Below are 11,971 nucleotides of genomic sequence, written 5' to 3'. Positions count from 1 at the left end.
GAGATATCGATTGAAATCGTGCAATCGTTAATTCGAAAAGAGTTGGTTATGGCGATGGATACTTGCGTTGGCCATATACTTCATATTGACGTTCGTATTGCCTACTATTAGAAAAAAGTTTTGCTGACTCTCGATCTAGGGAATAGGGAATGCGGTCTGTCCGTAACCATGGCAACAGCCTTGCCCGCCCCGCGCCGGAGAATTCGCCGAGTCCCGATTTACATTTAGAAGTACGTAAGGTTGCACTTAGTACTTTTTGATTCTCTTTTCGTTTATCCATTTTGTTTATTTGTATTCTCTGTACCGTGCTTACTTTTCATTAAAGTTCTTAACCTGAACTTCTGGTTTAATTTCACTGTCGTTTAAACTCTCCCGACACCTTCGGTTCTTATATTGATAACTAAAAAATAGGCGGAGTGAAATCCTATTTCGAGAACTAAATACCACCACAACCAGACATCAGACACCCAGTATCCAATTAATGAGCTATATCTTATTAAAACAAACAATTTAGCAGTTATTTTTGACGAGGATTGCTTTTTGGCCATTTCAATGCTCATCACCATTTAATATTCTTGGATATTAAGCTTAATAACATTAAATAATAAAATAAGACGAGTTTATTGATACTCGTATCACATATAACAATACTGGAAATAGAAGACGTAAAAAAATAGAAATACATGAGATCCAGAAATTCCTATACAATAAAAAATCCGATTAACGTTAATAATTAGATAATAGAGTGCCCTTATTTAGGCCCCTTCAGACAGACGTTTATGTCCGCATTAACATATGCTCCCAATTTAAATAGACCTGAGAAATTACTGTCTAAAATTGCTACATCTAAACTGACACCTGTCAAATTGACAAACTGTGTTCCGCCATGTTGGTCGTTGAACGCAACTATGTTTCATTGATTGAACACGAGATTTCAGATGACCGCGCATGCTCATATTGTCGCTTCAAAAATTTTTGTATTATCAGCATGGGCAGGTCGTTCATATATCTAGTAGCTAAATGAAATAAAATCACTGCAGACAGTAACAGTACTTTTTTAAGAAGTCCGTGGACGCGCACTTGCTGGTTTTTGCATACGCATCCAGGCGACTAATGTAGCCAACAAAAAAATTTCCTAACCTAATATCATCCGCAAATCTTAATGTTGTTTCGAAGACAGCACTAGGCTCCGTTCTCACGCTAACCAGTAAATACGAATCATTTTTATAAGAAAACGGTTGCGACAGTCTTGTACTTAAAAACTCCTTTACGGAAAATTTAGCACAAATATGATCTCCGCCTCCCTTGGATTCGTTCGAGGTCCTCTTATGTAATTCGTCAGTGATCACGTCCGATACCATTTTTGCAACGTCCGGTTCTAATGACGTATCTGCGTAGCCCGCACACGTGCACCAGTGATCTTCTATACCAGCCTCTTCGCATGATCTATCGACGGGGATCTCATCGAACAGAGACTTGCAATTTGGACATCCTTGGCTTGGGGTTACCTCGTGATTCAGCCCGGATAAAATCAATATGTCTTGCAGCGTCATGTGAAAGTCGTAAGGAGTCGTCAGTTTACGTTCATTATCAACAAAATTTTGGTATTCCGCTGGAAACATTTTCTTAAACCACGAAGGGAAAGAGAAGTAGATAAAAGGGAGACGTTCTTCCAACCAACCAGTTTTTGTTGTTCGAATGTTACCAAATCGGATCCCGTGGTCACTAAACAGAATTACGATTGTGTTGTCGTAAGTTCCGGTGTAATTTAAATCAATCAAAAATTGGGTAATCTTTTCGTCCAACATCATGGGGGAATTCAGTTCGTTGTGGCTAAACGAGTTCATCCAGAATACACCCAGGTATGGACCTTCCGCAAACGTAGATGAAAAATCTTTCGCCAAGTTCAGGATCCGTTCTCCCGCAGATTCTGGACCAGTGCAATAGGTCATTCCATTCAATTTATACCCGGCTAATTTTTCAGATGCTAGGATGTAGGGACGGAAATAATAATCACATGGAGGACGACTAAAACCTTTCTTATGGAATGTGAATGTGCCGATTTTTGCTTCGTCCTCTACGTAAGCAGTGACATATCCCAGATCTCGGTAAGTCTGCCACAAAAATGGACAACTATCTAACTTTCCTTCGATTTCCGGATTGCAAATCCCGGACGCGTCTGATTGGTTATAACCTAAAACCAAGGGCAAGGGTTCGTTTAGAATAATATTAACTCTGCACGTAGAAATTAAGCAGTCAATTATTTGTACGAAGAAATATATTACAATTTACGATACGCTTATCTGCTAACTTAAGTTTCGCATTTGCGTAATAAGTTAACCGGCGAAATCTGAAAACAATGCCACATTTCGTATTACTTAAGAGTTCGGTTTCAGTATATTGTTAAGTGCTATATATTTTTTGTGTTTTATAATTTAATATTTTAATACATACAAAATATTTTACCAAAGTGCTGTTTCAGTGCACAGCGCACAAAATGTTTGGAAGAATACAAATTTATAATATTATTTAAATGTTAGAAACAGTATCTCAGGACATGCTCCCGCCCAAATGTAGAAAACACTATTCTATTGAGACTAAGGAAGTTATAAACAATGTTTATTTGATGTGTAGATGAAAGTAATCAAGATATAATACGGCTTAAAAATTACCAGTTATACGAGGAACAAAGCGTGCCTACATTAGATATCTTAATTAGGAGGCTTGAAAAAGATGAAACCGGTGTTAAATGTGGCAGAACTACCGTATGGAAGTGTATTCAACACGTGGGTTTTAGATTTAAAAAAAATTGACAAAAGGCAAGTTTTAATGGAATCTTTTAGAATTCGAAAATGGCGACTGGAATATCTAGAAAAAATTAGGATTTACAGAGAACAACAAAGGCCAGTTATATTAACTTGCATGACACCTGGTTCGACACTTATGATACCCCGGAAAAGGGTTGGGTTGACTCAACTGTAAACTGTAAGTGTAAAACAAACGCGCCATCAGAAAGAGGTAAAAGAATAACTATTTTGCATGCTGGCTCTAAAGATGGTTGGATTTCAATTGGACTTTCTCTGTCTGCGAAAATTATTGAAGATTCTTCGCTGGATTACCATGAAGACACCACCTCTGATTTATTTGAAAGTTGGTTTAAAAACAAACTAGTTGCAAACATTCCTCCTAATAGCGTAATTGTAATGGACAATGCAAGTTATGACAGTAGACAGTTGACTAAAACCCCTTCCTCATGTGACACAAAAGCAACAATCCAAAACTACATGTATAATAACGCCATTTATTTTCACGAAAATTATACCAAAAAGCAATTAATTGAGGTTCGGAACCTACAAAAGGAATACGTTTGTGATACTGTCCTCAAACTTATAGAAACCGAAGTTTTTAACATCCGTCCACAAAGTTGGGCAAATTCTGTTAAACATATAGAACAAATAATAATTAGAACAGGCGATGATAGCGATAATGATACTGATATATTATGTGAATAATTTTAAGTAACTTAAGTAGGTAATAAAAATAATTTGTAATTTTATTTTAGATTTAAACATAAATACATAGATAAATAAATAAATATTGTTTAGTATATTTCCTAACAAAACCCCAAATAATTAAATTCTAAGCAAAGTATATAATAATAAATAATAAAGTATATTTCATTCTTACAGCTTGCCCGGGTCTTTCTTTAATTCGTATCAGTTAGTCACTTTCTTATATCTATGAACAGACTTTACCTCAGTAACTACAGGTGCTATTGAATATCTAGCTACTTTAGGTTCTAAAGCAGGGGGGGGGAGGTAATGCAGTCTTGACATACAGTATATTGTACTACCAACACTAATCAAAACTAACCTGTGAAAATTGCCATGAAATTCGGAAATGTATTATCTTCTACTTTGTTGTATCCTTTTAACGTTAACCAATTGTTCCGTTCAATGAAGCTATAGGTTTTGGGCATGGTCCTAATGAAGTTTAACCTAGAAACGCTGTCGACGGCGATCATCAAAACGTTTAGTGGTTTTGGTTTGTTACCAAATGAATCTAATCTTTCCCGAACGTTTTCCGTTATAGTGACTGCTGCGTGCGCGTTTTCGTATATCAACTTTTTAGACGATTCTTCTTTGCACTGAATAATAACAGCGTCGCTGGAGATCGTAACATTGTCTCGGAACGTTTCGCAAGAGGATATTCTGAAAGTAAAATCCGGACTTTTTTTCCTCCTTCCAACTCACTGGAACATCTTTTTATGACTTAAAACCTTAATTGGTACCTTATTTAATTAATCACCATCTTTTCACTTAATTTTTAAGAATTGCAAGTTGTGTGAGAAATTGATTAATTTATTAATGGCTAATCAAAATGTGAGAATAATAAACTTCAATCGTACATTATGATCCATTTCTTAAGTTTTACTATATTTCTTATAAAGCACATCTGCTGAAGCCAGATTTCTTTTATAAAAATTCTTCGTACAAAAAGTCATGATATCAATCAGAGGTTGACCAATGGTTGGCATAATATCTTATATTAGTGCAATTCAAAACTTCAGGAAACATGGTGACATCAGCTACTGGATATTTCCAACTATATGTGGGTTATTTTGATCATACTTGCATGAACTATGCCCCATAATAATTACTTTTAGAAATGACTCTTGCTATTAAGTTTTGAGCAACGCCATATCAGAATGCTTAGATTTGTTTACCTGCAAGCTAGCGTTGTAAAATGAAACATTTATATTTAGGTATGAATAAAGTGTTTTTACGCCCGATTCCCAGGCTTCACTAGGTACTATTACCCACAAGAGGTATACTCAGGTATTTTACCGAGGTTGGTACGCCTCCTTGCTTGTCCTGGCTTGGGACCGGCAATGGCAATGGAAAAAATTAGGTCAGGTCGAGGTCAATACGAAGATAGGAAATTCAGGGGTGAACAAAGCCTGGAAATTTTTAAAAAGCATGAGGAAGTATATAGGAACCTTATAGATATCCATCAATAGTCAGACTACTACAAAAACTACTGCCTGAAGAGAGACAACAATTTCAAATTAACGAAACTGAAATCTATGAGAGAAATGTTGTGTTGCGGTCAAAGCTCTGTACTCCAAACATATAGTCCAGTCAAGCAAATCCAAGAAATTTCCGAAATATACCCAACAACAAAAAACCTAAGACAAAGTTGTTCTCTAAGAAATTTCCAACAAGAATATAAACACTTGGGATATACAATATCCATGAAAAATCGGAGTATATGGCAATCTGCGATGCCTTTATTTTCAATATCTTGACGCAACGCTTTCCCCAGTAGTAAGGCGAAGAGTGATGTTTGCGCTTAATTTTCTACTTATGATCAAAGATATTACAATAAGGAATGAAAAAATAATATACTACACCCTCGTAGAAACGTATGGCTCAGAAACCTGGGGGTTAAGCAAAAGAGAATGTCGAGATAGACTACTGGAGAAGAAGCAATAGAACATCCAGACCCGACCATGATAGAAATAAAACAGTAAGACAATTTATGGGAGTGGATGGAACTATAATAATTAGACGCTATAGAATCCAACAAACTAACATGCTACGGCCATCTCGAAACAATGTACCCGAATCGGTGGGCAAAAAAAAATAGGAGTGGATTTCTACGGAGCACGGAAGACCGCCACGAGCATGAAGGTATGATGTGATGCACACCATGGAACCAAGGGGTCTTAACGAATGAGAATGGTGGAACTCGGCAAAAAATACTTTAATGACACCGATTCTGTTTCTACATTGTTACGACCGTCAGATCATATTATCAACAATGCCATAAATAGGAAGATTTGTTTTCTTTTAAGTTAATTTGTGTGTGTTTGCATAAATACTTTTTAAATTGCAATTAAACAATAAAAATTTAGAGGAAAACATATAATCTCGAGACAAACAATTGCTACATCTCTACTACTTCTATAGCGATAATTAAGTGTTCTCTTGTTGTGATCTGGTACCCAAAAGATACAAAGATCTAGCGGGTAAATACACAGTGTCCAAAATATGTGTTTTTTCTTGACTGACCCATCAATAAACAGGAAATTTGTGTCGTCGCTAAATTGAGTGGGTTCAGCATTCAAATACCTTGTTGTTAAGTCATTTTCACTCGACATTTTTCAAACTAAAATTTGTATTTAATGATTTTCCACATTTTCCAATAGAACCAAAAAGTACACATTGAAATTTACTGCAGAGGAGTTCATGTTTTTACATAAGGTTAATCAGTTTTTTGTGCTTAAATATAACAGGACTATCAATATCAATATTTATAATCAATAAAAGTGTTATAAATGTGGTTTCAAAGTTTTCTTGTTTACGTCAATTAACAATCATTGTAATTTAGCAAAATGGTAAAGTTAGTCATCACCATTATTATTTACCCATCGCAATTCTTACCAAGTTAGAAACCAGGCATCGTATGTAGTTGGTCTTACAATTTTGTAAAAAACAAATGAGGTAATACATGTTACTTACGCGATATTGTGATCGGGCATTGGACCGTCAACTACTCGACTCACGTTCGAGTAACAGCAGGTGATTGGTCTGGTTGTATATTGTTGCGTTACCTCATTCCTGATATGTACAGTTGCAACATTCCTTTCTTTGGTTACGAAGGATAACAGCTGTCGTGTTGAGCAAGATCTGTATTTCGTTGGTCGAAAATACCTTAAAGCTTCTTCGGAAAATGGTTCCCTGTCCACAATTTTGCACTTCGGACTGGACACCAAATACCCTTGGTCTAAAATTCAAAAACATATGATTTTGACTCTATTTTTGTTCCTAGCTGTCGTACTCATACCATAATATTTTAAATTTATCCCTCTAAACGTCGTTGTTATTTCGTCGGCCATCATGCTTGAATCGTAAAGAAAAACAACGGAGAACACAATTAGAGACACGAACATAACGACAATCATCTTTTTGGGTAGGTTTGTCAGAACAAAGTCCTGCAACATCGACCTCCTGTAAAAGTTTTTTCACGTCATTCATATGAGCAAAGTCAGCCGCTTAAAGGTGGCTGTAAATCTGCTGAACGTCAGAGAAAACAATTAATTAATTATTGTACTTTTAATCACCGATTATTTACTTTTATCTCATACATTGTATTTTATCGCGTTTATCTAAAAATCGAGGTGCTAATAAAGACTGGCGTTTCTAAAATTAATTCCAATGTAAATTCGTTTCAAATCCACGAGATAAAAATTTCTTCTTTGAACAATAAATCAACGGTCGTTAAAATTTAAATCGCTGATCGTCACTGGGAAATCAACCTTCAGCACTGACAACGTGTGTGGTGTAATGAGACGATAGTTGTAGTTGAATATGGTTACTTCCGGTACAAAAATCAAAAATTTCTATTAAAGTTTGACACATAAACAAATATTACGTTTTTATTTTTTTTTTATATCGAAAAGAATCTATCAGATATTTGGACAGCAATTTCTGTACGTATAGTGCGATTTTTTTGCAGAGATTTTTGTGAAATCCTATTTGAGAGGGACTTGTTTTTTTTCGCATTTGATTTAAACAAGTCTATGTAATTACCAACGTTGATTTAGCCCTTTAAACACGGTGGGTAAAAATAAGCTGTCGTTTGTGAAGAACAGATCCAATCTCACCTCTCGTCTTATGGTGTGGCAAATGCATACAATTACTATTTTTCAAAGGCATTTTCATTTTGGTTTTTGGGATAATCCATTGTTCATTTTTATATTCATATTTCATAAAACGTTAGCCAATTCTCACCGATTCTTTCACATTAATTGAAGAAACTCCTCCTGATACGGTTTAAATTTTTTTAAAGTTAAAATTATTGAAGTTCAAGATATCAAAAGTCGTTCTTTTTTTTAAATTTTAATACCAAAAGTTCAAAAACTTTTTCTGAAAAATATTGTCGAATCTTATTTTCCAACCTGTATTACAATATATATTATACAATTTGAAAACTGTTAGTTAAAATATCTTTTTTGCTTTTGCAGATAAATTAGCGCCATCGCAATGGATAGAATTCGTTTTCAGTATGTCCGGGTAGTGCTTACCAAAACCTCCATCAGTTAATTAAATTACAACAGAATTCATTCAAGCTGGTATTAATCAAGAGTCATCTTCGCCGTTAAAGCAATGGGCGTATCGGATAGAGATTATTGAAGTGAAGTAAAATCAAAAAAAAATTTGACGTCTTTAAAAATAAGTTGTTTCCTTTTAGTTTTGGCATCTGTGTCCAATGTTGGTATTATTTAGCTTCACGATATTTCCACTGGTCCAACCCACTCAATTTTTAATATGTATGCATTCATTTGCATCGTGTTCAGTGGTAACTGCACAAATATAGAATAGTACCTGAGAAGGCTAAATGAGTGTGAAGGTTTCTTCATTCTTTGAAAAGTAAAACACCACCTAACAGGTCCGCCACGGGGTCACGTTACATTAGAGAGTTTTGCAACCGAGAAGGTCCAATATATACGCTGGGGGGCTTAGCTCGTACTGCAGCAAGATTAGGTTTGTTTGATTTGGATTATTTTAGGGTTTGTGACATTTTTCTCTATATTTTATCGCGTCGTCCTTGGTCCGTCATTGATCTGAATTCGTGTGGCTCGTATCTATCGTCCAATTTACGATAAAATTACTCATGTCAAGGTTTCAGCCATTTGGCGTGTTATATGCGTTATTTGTAGCAGTAGAAGTTTTTGTTATCTGATTGGTATTTCGGCGAACAAAACTCTACTTTTGATAAACAAATAATTTATTGTTTTATTTCTTTGTTGCTTTATCAAAAGCAGACGACTACAATGATGACGAGTTGACACCCTATAAAACAAATATTGCTCATTCAAAAAACTAATCTGCAAGATAACAATGTTTCTTTTTTTCTGATTCAAACGCCCAAGTTAATATTTGGTGTCAGTGTGACGTTTATCTTAAACTGATAAAAAACAATGCACTTGAGTTTACATCAAAGATTGGTTCAATATTTGGGTAAACATTTATCGGCTATACGAGTCAGATACGAGTATCGACTTCTTGTTTTACTATTTAGTGTAAAAAACATCCAACTAAGCCTACTGTCTATATAGGATGATGCAATTTTGACAGGGCGGATTTGTAGCTTAAACAACTTAGATAGCAAATAAATAAATATGTGTAAACAGAATGGTCGTTTCCATCTCTTTTACTGTCTTGAAGTTTTATTTAGTCCCAATGCTACCGAAAGTGTCGACTATGTTTTCCAAATAATCCATTAGATTTTTCCGAAACCGACAATTTTTTTTGGTTTTGATTCATTCAATAATGTTTGTGCTGCGTGCAGAAAATCCGAGATAGTTTAGGATTGGCAATGCTCAAATTGTTGACGTAAGATTTGTATATTTATTTAAAAAATGAGTGCAGTAGTTGTTACAGTAACTTTTGACAACAAAATTGTGCTTGCTTTGAAAACGAATTTCATTAAGTATTAATTTTGAAAGAAGATTAATAATAAATTATGCAACAAGTGTGGTAAACGGCCTATGAGTCACGAGTTTATTTGGCACGAGCCGCACGAGTGCTTAATAGACATCCAATTGCACCCAAACCCGTGTGGTAATATCCCGGATATATCCCAAGTGACTCGCAGTCGTAGGAAACGAAACTAACGTGGTAAACTGACACTTTCGGCATGATAGATCGGTGTATAATTGGGAACTTTGGAGAACGAAATTGTTGCTCGTTAAACTCAAGTATTTCGTTCACTTGAGTGATAACGCCATACATTTTTTCAAAACTACTTGAAAAAAAACTTATCCTATATAAATGTCAACAAAGGTGTCGCTCAAGATAGTATTATTGCTTCTCTGATTATCCCTATCTATACCTCAAACTTCAGTGAACTTGGAAGTTACAGCGGCTCTTAATAAAATGAATCGAGATTTAGAAGCTCTGAGTTGAGTCAGGGGCTCATAATTAATGAAAAGAAAACTCAACTTAGTTTTTTCGGAAAAATAGTCTAATAACTAACTAACTAAGACTAACAGACTAGCTAATGACCCCCTACGCAATGTAATTTGAGGCAACGGTGTTCTGAAGTCTACAGAATACTCCAAAGACCTTTGTTTATTTCTAGATAGCAACGATTTGATGACCATGTTTCCTAACTAATTTAAAAGTCCTTTGTAAAAGACATATTGCCACTCCAGAGAAACGCACACTTATGTGTTACGGACATATACAAAGATGTAATCGTTGGCTGTCATATAAAAGACGTACAAAGGAATGCATTAGAATAAGTTCGGAAGGATATAGAGAAAAGAGAAGTGAAACTACAAGAACTGTATCACACTATAATATAATATAATATTAACAATGTGCAAACTACCACAATTAAGTTAAACCTGAGAGGTCCTAAATTTGATAAGTAAATAGACACACAATTACATTTACATAGATATCGAGGAGACATGGAGGTGGCAAAATTCAGATATTTCAATCGATCTCGATAACTGTAAGTGCTATGGGGCCGTAGAGCTCAATTGTGGGTCCGTAAATTTTAGTTTACGTTAAAGGGGTTTCCAATAAGGGCAAGTAGGTGTTGAAATGAAATAAAACAAGATATTATCAAAATAGTTTTTTTATTGGAATGGCCCATATGTGTCATTAAGTGTGAAATATGATGTCGTTCAAATACCCGTCTTACCGTCCGTATTCAGTTTCATGAAATACCAAAAAAATAGTCGAGCGAGGTCCAAGCGCATAATCTTTGTGACCAATTCGTATCACCATTGCCAGAGGTTCTTACCGTTAAATCGTCTACCGTTAAAGTACATGACATCTCCAACATCACCTCACCAACATCATTTTTGAAAAATCAAGGACAACTGATGCATTCGGCCCAAAATCCACTCCAAACGGTAACATGGGCTTAGTGTTTATACAGTTAAGTAAATTGAAATTTAAATGTAACTATGAAAAATAAAGGTTGAGAAGGGCCATTCAACCTGCGCCTGCTCCAGATTTGATATCTCGTTTTTAACTAGTCACATTTGTCATTGCAAATTGCAACCCATATATGGCCGCTGACACGTCGTCAATAAGTCAGGTTAGTGGCTGTACAGACATACGCAAAAGATCATTCCCATCTCTACGAAAACATCATAGCAACCTTAAGCGGCTCAATATTTACCGTAGTATTGCCACTATTTTATCGATATAGTCACTAATAATTTAGAGGCTTGCGCCGATAATATAGGAACTTTTTGAAACACGTATGAAAAAAATGTTGAAAAGGTCCATTCAACATGCCCATGTGCGAGATTTAATATCTCGTTTGTAACCAATGATCTTGAAGCATTTCACAACCAACATGGCCGCTGAAGATAGTCGACAAGATGCATTTATAAGGCAGCATTTTCTTAAAATATGTCTAGATCTCGAAAATCATTACCTTGCCTATGAGAGTATCAGTGCTGCCTGCCGCGCACCAATTTTTTTTTTGCCGTAGTATAGCGACTACATTATCTAATAACTATATGATATTATATAATAGCTACATGATATTATCTAATAGCTATGTCATATTATCTAACGCTTGTCTTAAAAGTCTTACTTCTGGTAGACTAAGAATGTTAGTTACAGAAGGTACGTTTACGCTCTCACTTGACGAAAGAAGATATTGGAAAGGTTCCTGAATAATTAACATGTGAATATTTTTTTCCAAATTTACATCATAATCAAGAGCAACAAATGTTCAAAATTTCTTCAGCCCAGTCCATTCTACTCAAATATGTACCTAAAGAAGGCGTAAATATGCTTTTATAAATTCAAAAACAAAAAATATATAATAGGGTTAATTTAAATTCAAACTTGATAATATAGCTCGATTATAAACGGCGATACCGAGTTCTGTTTTTTGTTCTGTTGTCTGTGTCCCAATCGATCTTATTGTATAC

The 11,971-nt window shown here is 35.2% G+C and overlaps 1 protein-coding gene across 1 annotated transcript; it reads right to left on the bottom strand.

Annotated features, from left to right (window-relative positions):
• Positions 1–757: 757 nt before the first annotated feature.
• On the bottom strand, positions 758–8,671 carry LOC132702980 (uncharacterized). Its single transcript, XM_060671941.1, has 5 exons — positions 8,391–8,671; positions 6,850–7,013; positions 6,525–6,789; positions 3,874–4,211; positions 758–2,194 (listed from the first exon to the last, which is right to left on the bottom strand). The coding sequence occupies exons 1-5, from the start codon at positions 8,423–8,425 to the stop codon at positions 1,032–1,034; spliced, it is 1,965 nt and encodes a 654-aa protein (XP_060527924.1). The 5' UTR covers positions 8,426–8,671; the 3' UTR covers positions 758–1,031.
• Positions 8,672–11,971: the final 3,300 nt, after the last annotated feature.

The sequence above is a fragment of the Cylas formicarius genome, unplaced genomic scaffold (genome assembly GCF_029955315.1).
Source record: "Cylas formicarius isolate icCylForm1 unplaced genomic scaffold, icCylForm1.1 PGA_scaffold_6__28_contigs__length_40554024, whole genome shotgun sequence".
Taxonomy (NCBI): Eukaryota; Metazoa; Arthropoda; class Insecta; order Coleoptera; family Brentidae; genus Cylas; species Cylas formicarius.
The sequence above is the reverse complement of the archived record's forward strand: the minus strand, read 5'-3'. Positions and strand labels throughout refer to the sequence as shown.

Coding starts and splice junctions, on each gene's coding strand:
- LOC132702980 (XM_060671941.1), bottom strand. CDS start 8,425: ATGAAGAAACCTTCACACTCATTTAGCCTTCTCAG. Junction 6,790..6,849: donor GATAAATTTAAAATATTATG/GTATGAGTACGA, acceptor TTTGAATTTTAG/ACCAAGGGTATTTGGTGTCC. Junction 4,212..6,524: donor ATGCCCGATCACAATATCGC/GTAAGTAACATG, acceptor TTTTACTTTCAG/AATATCCTCTTGCGAAACGT.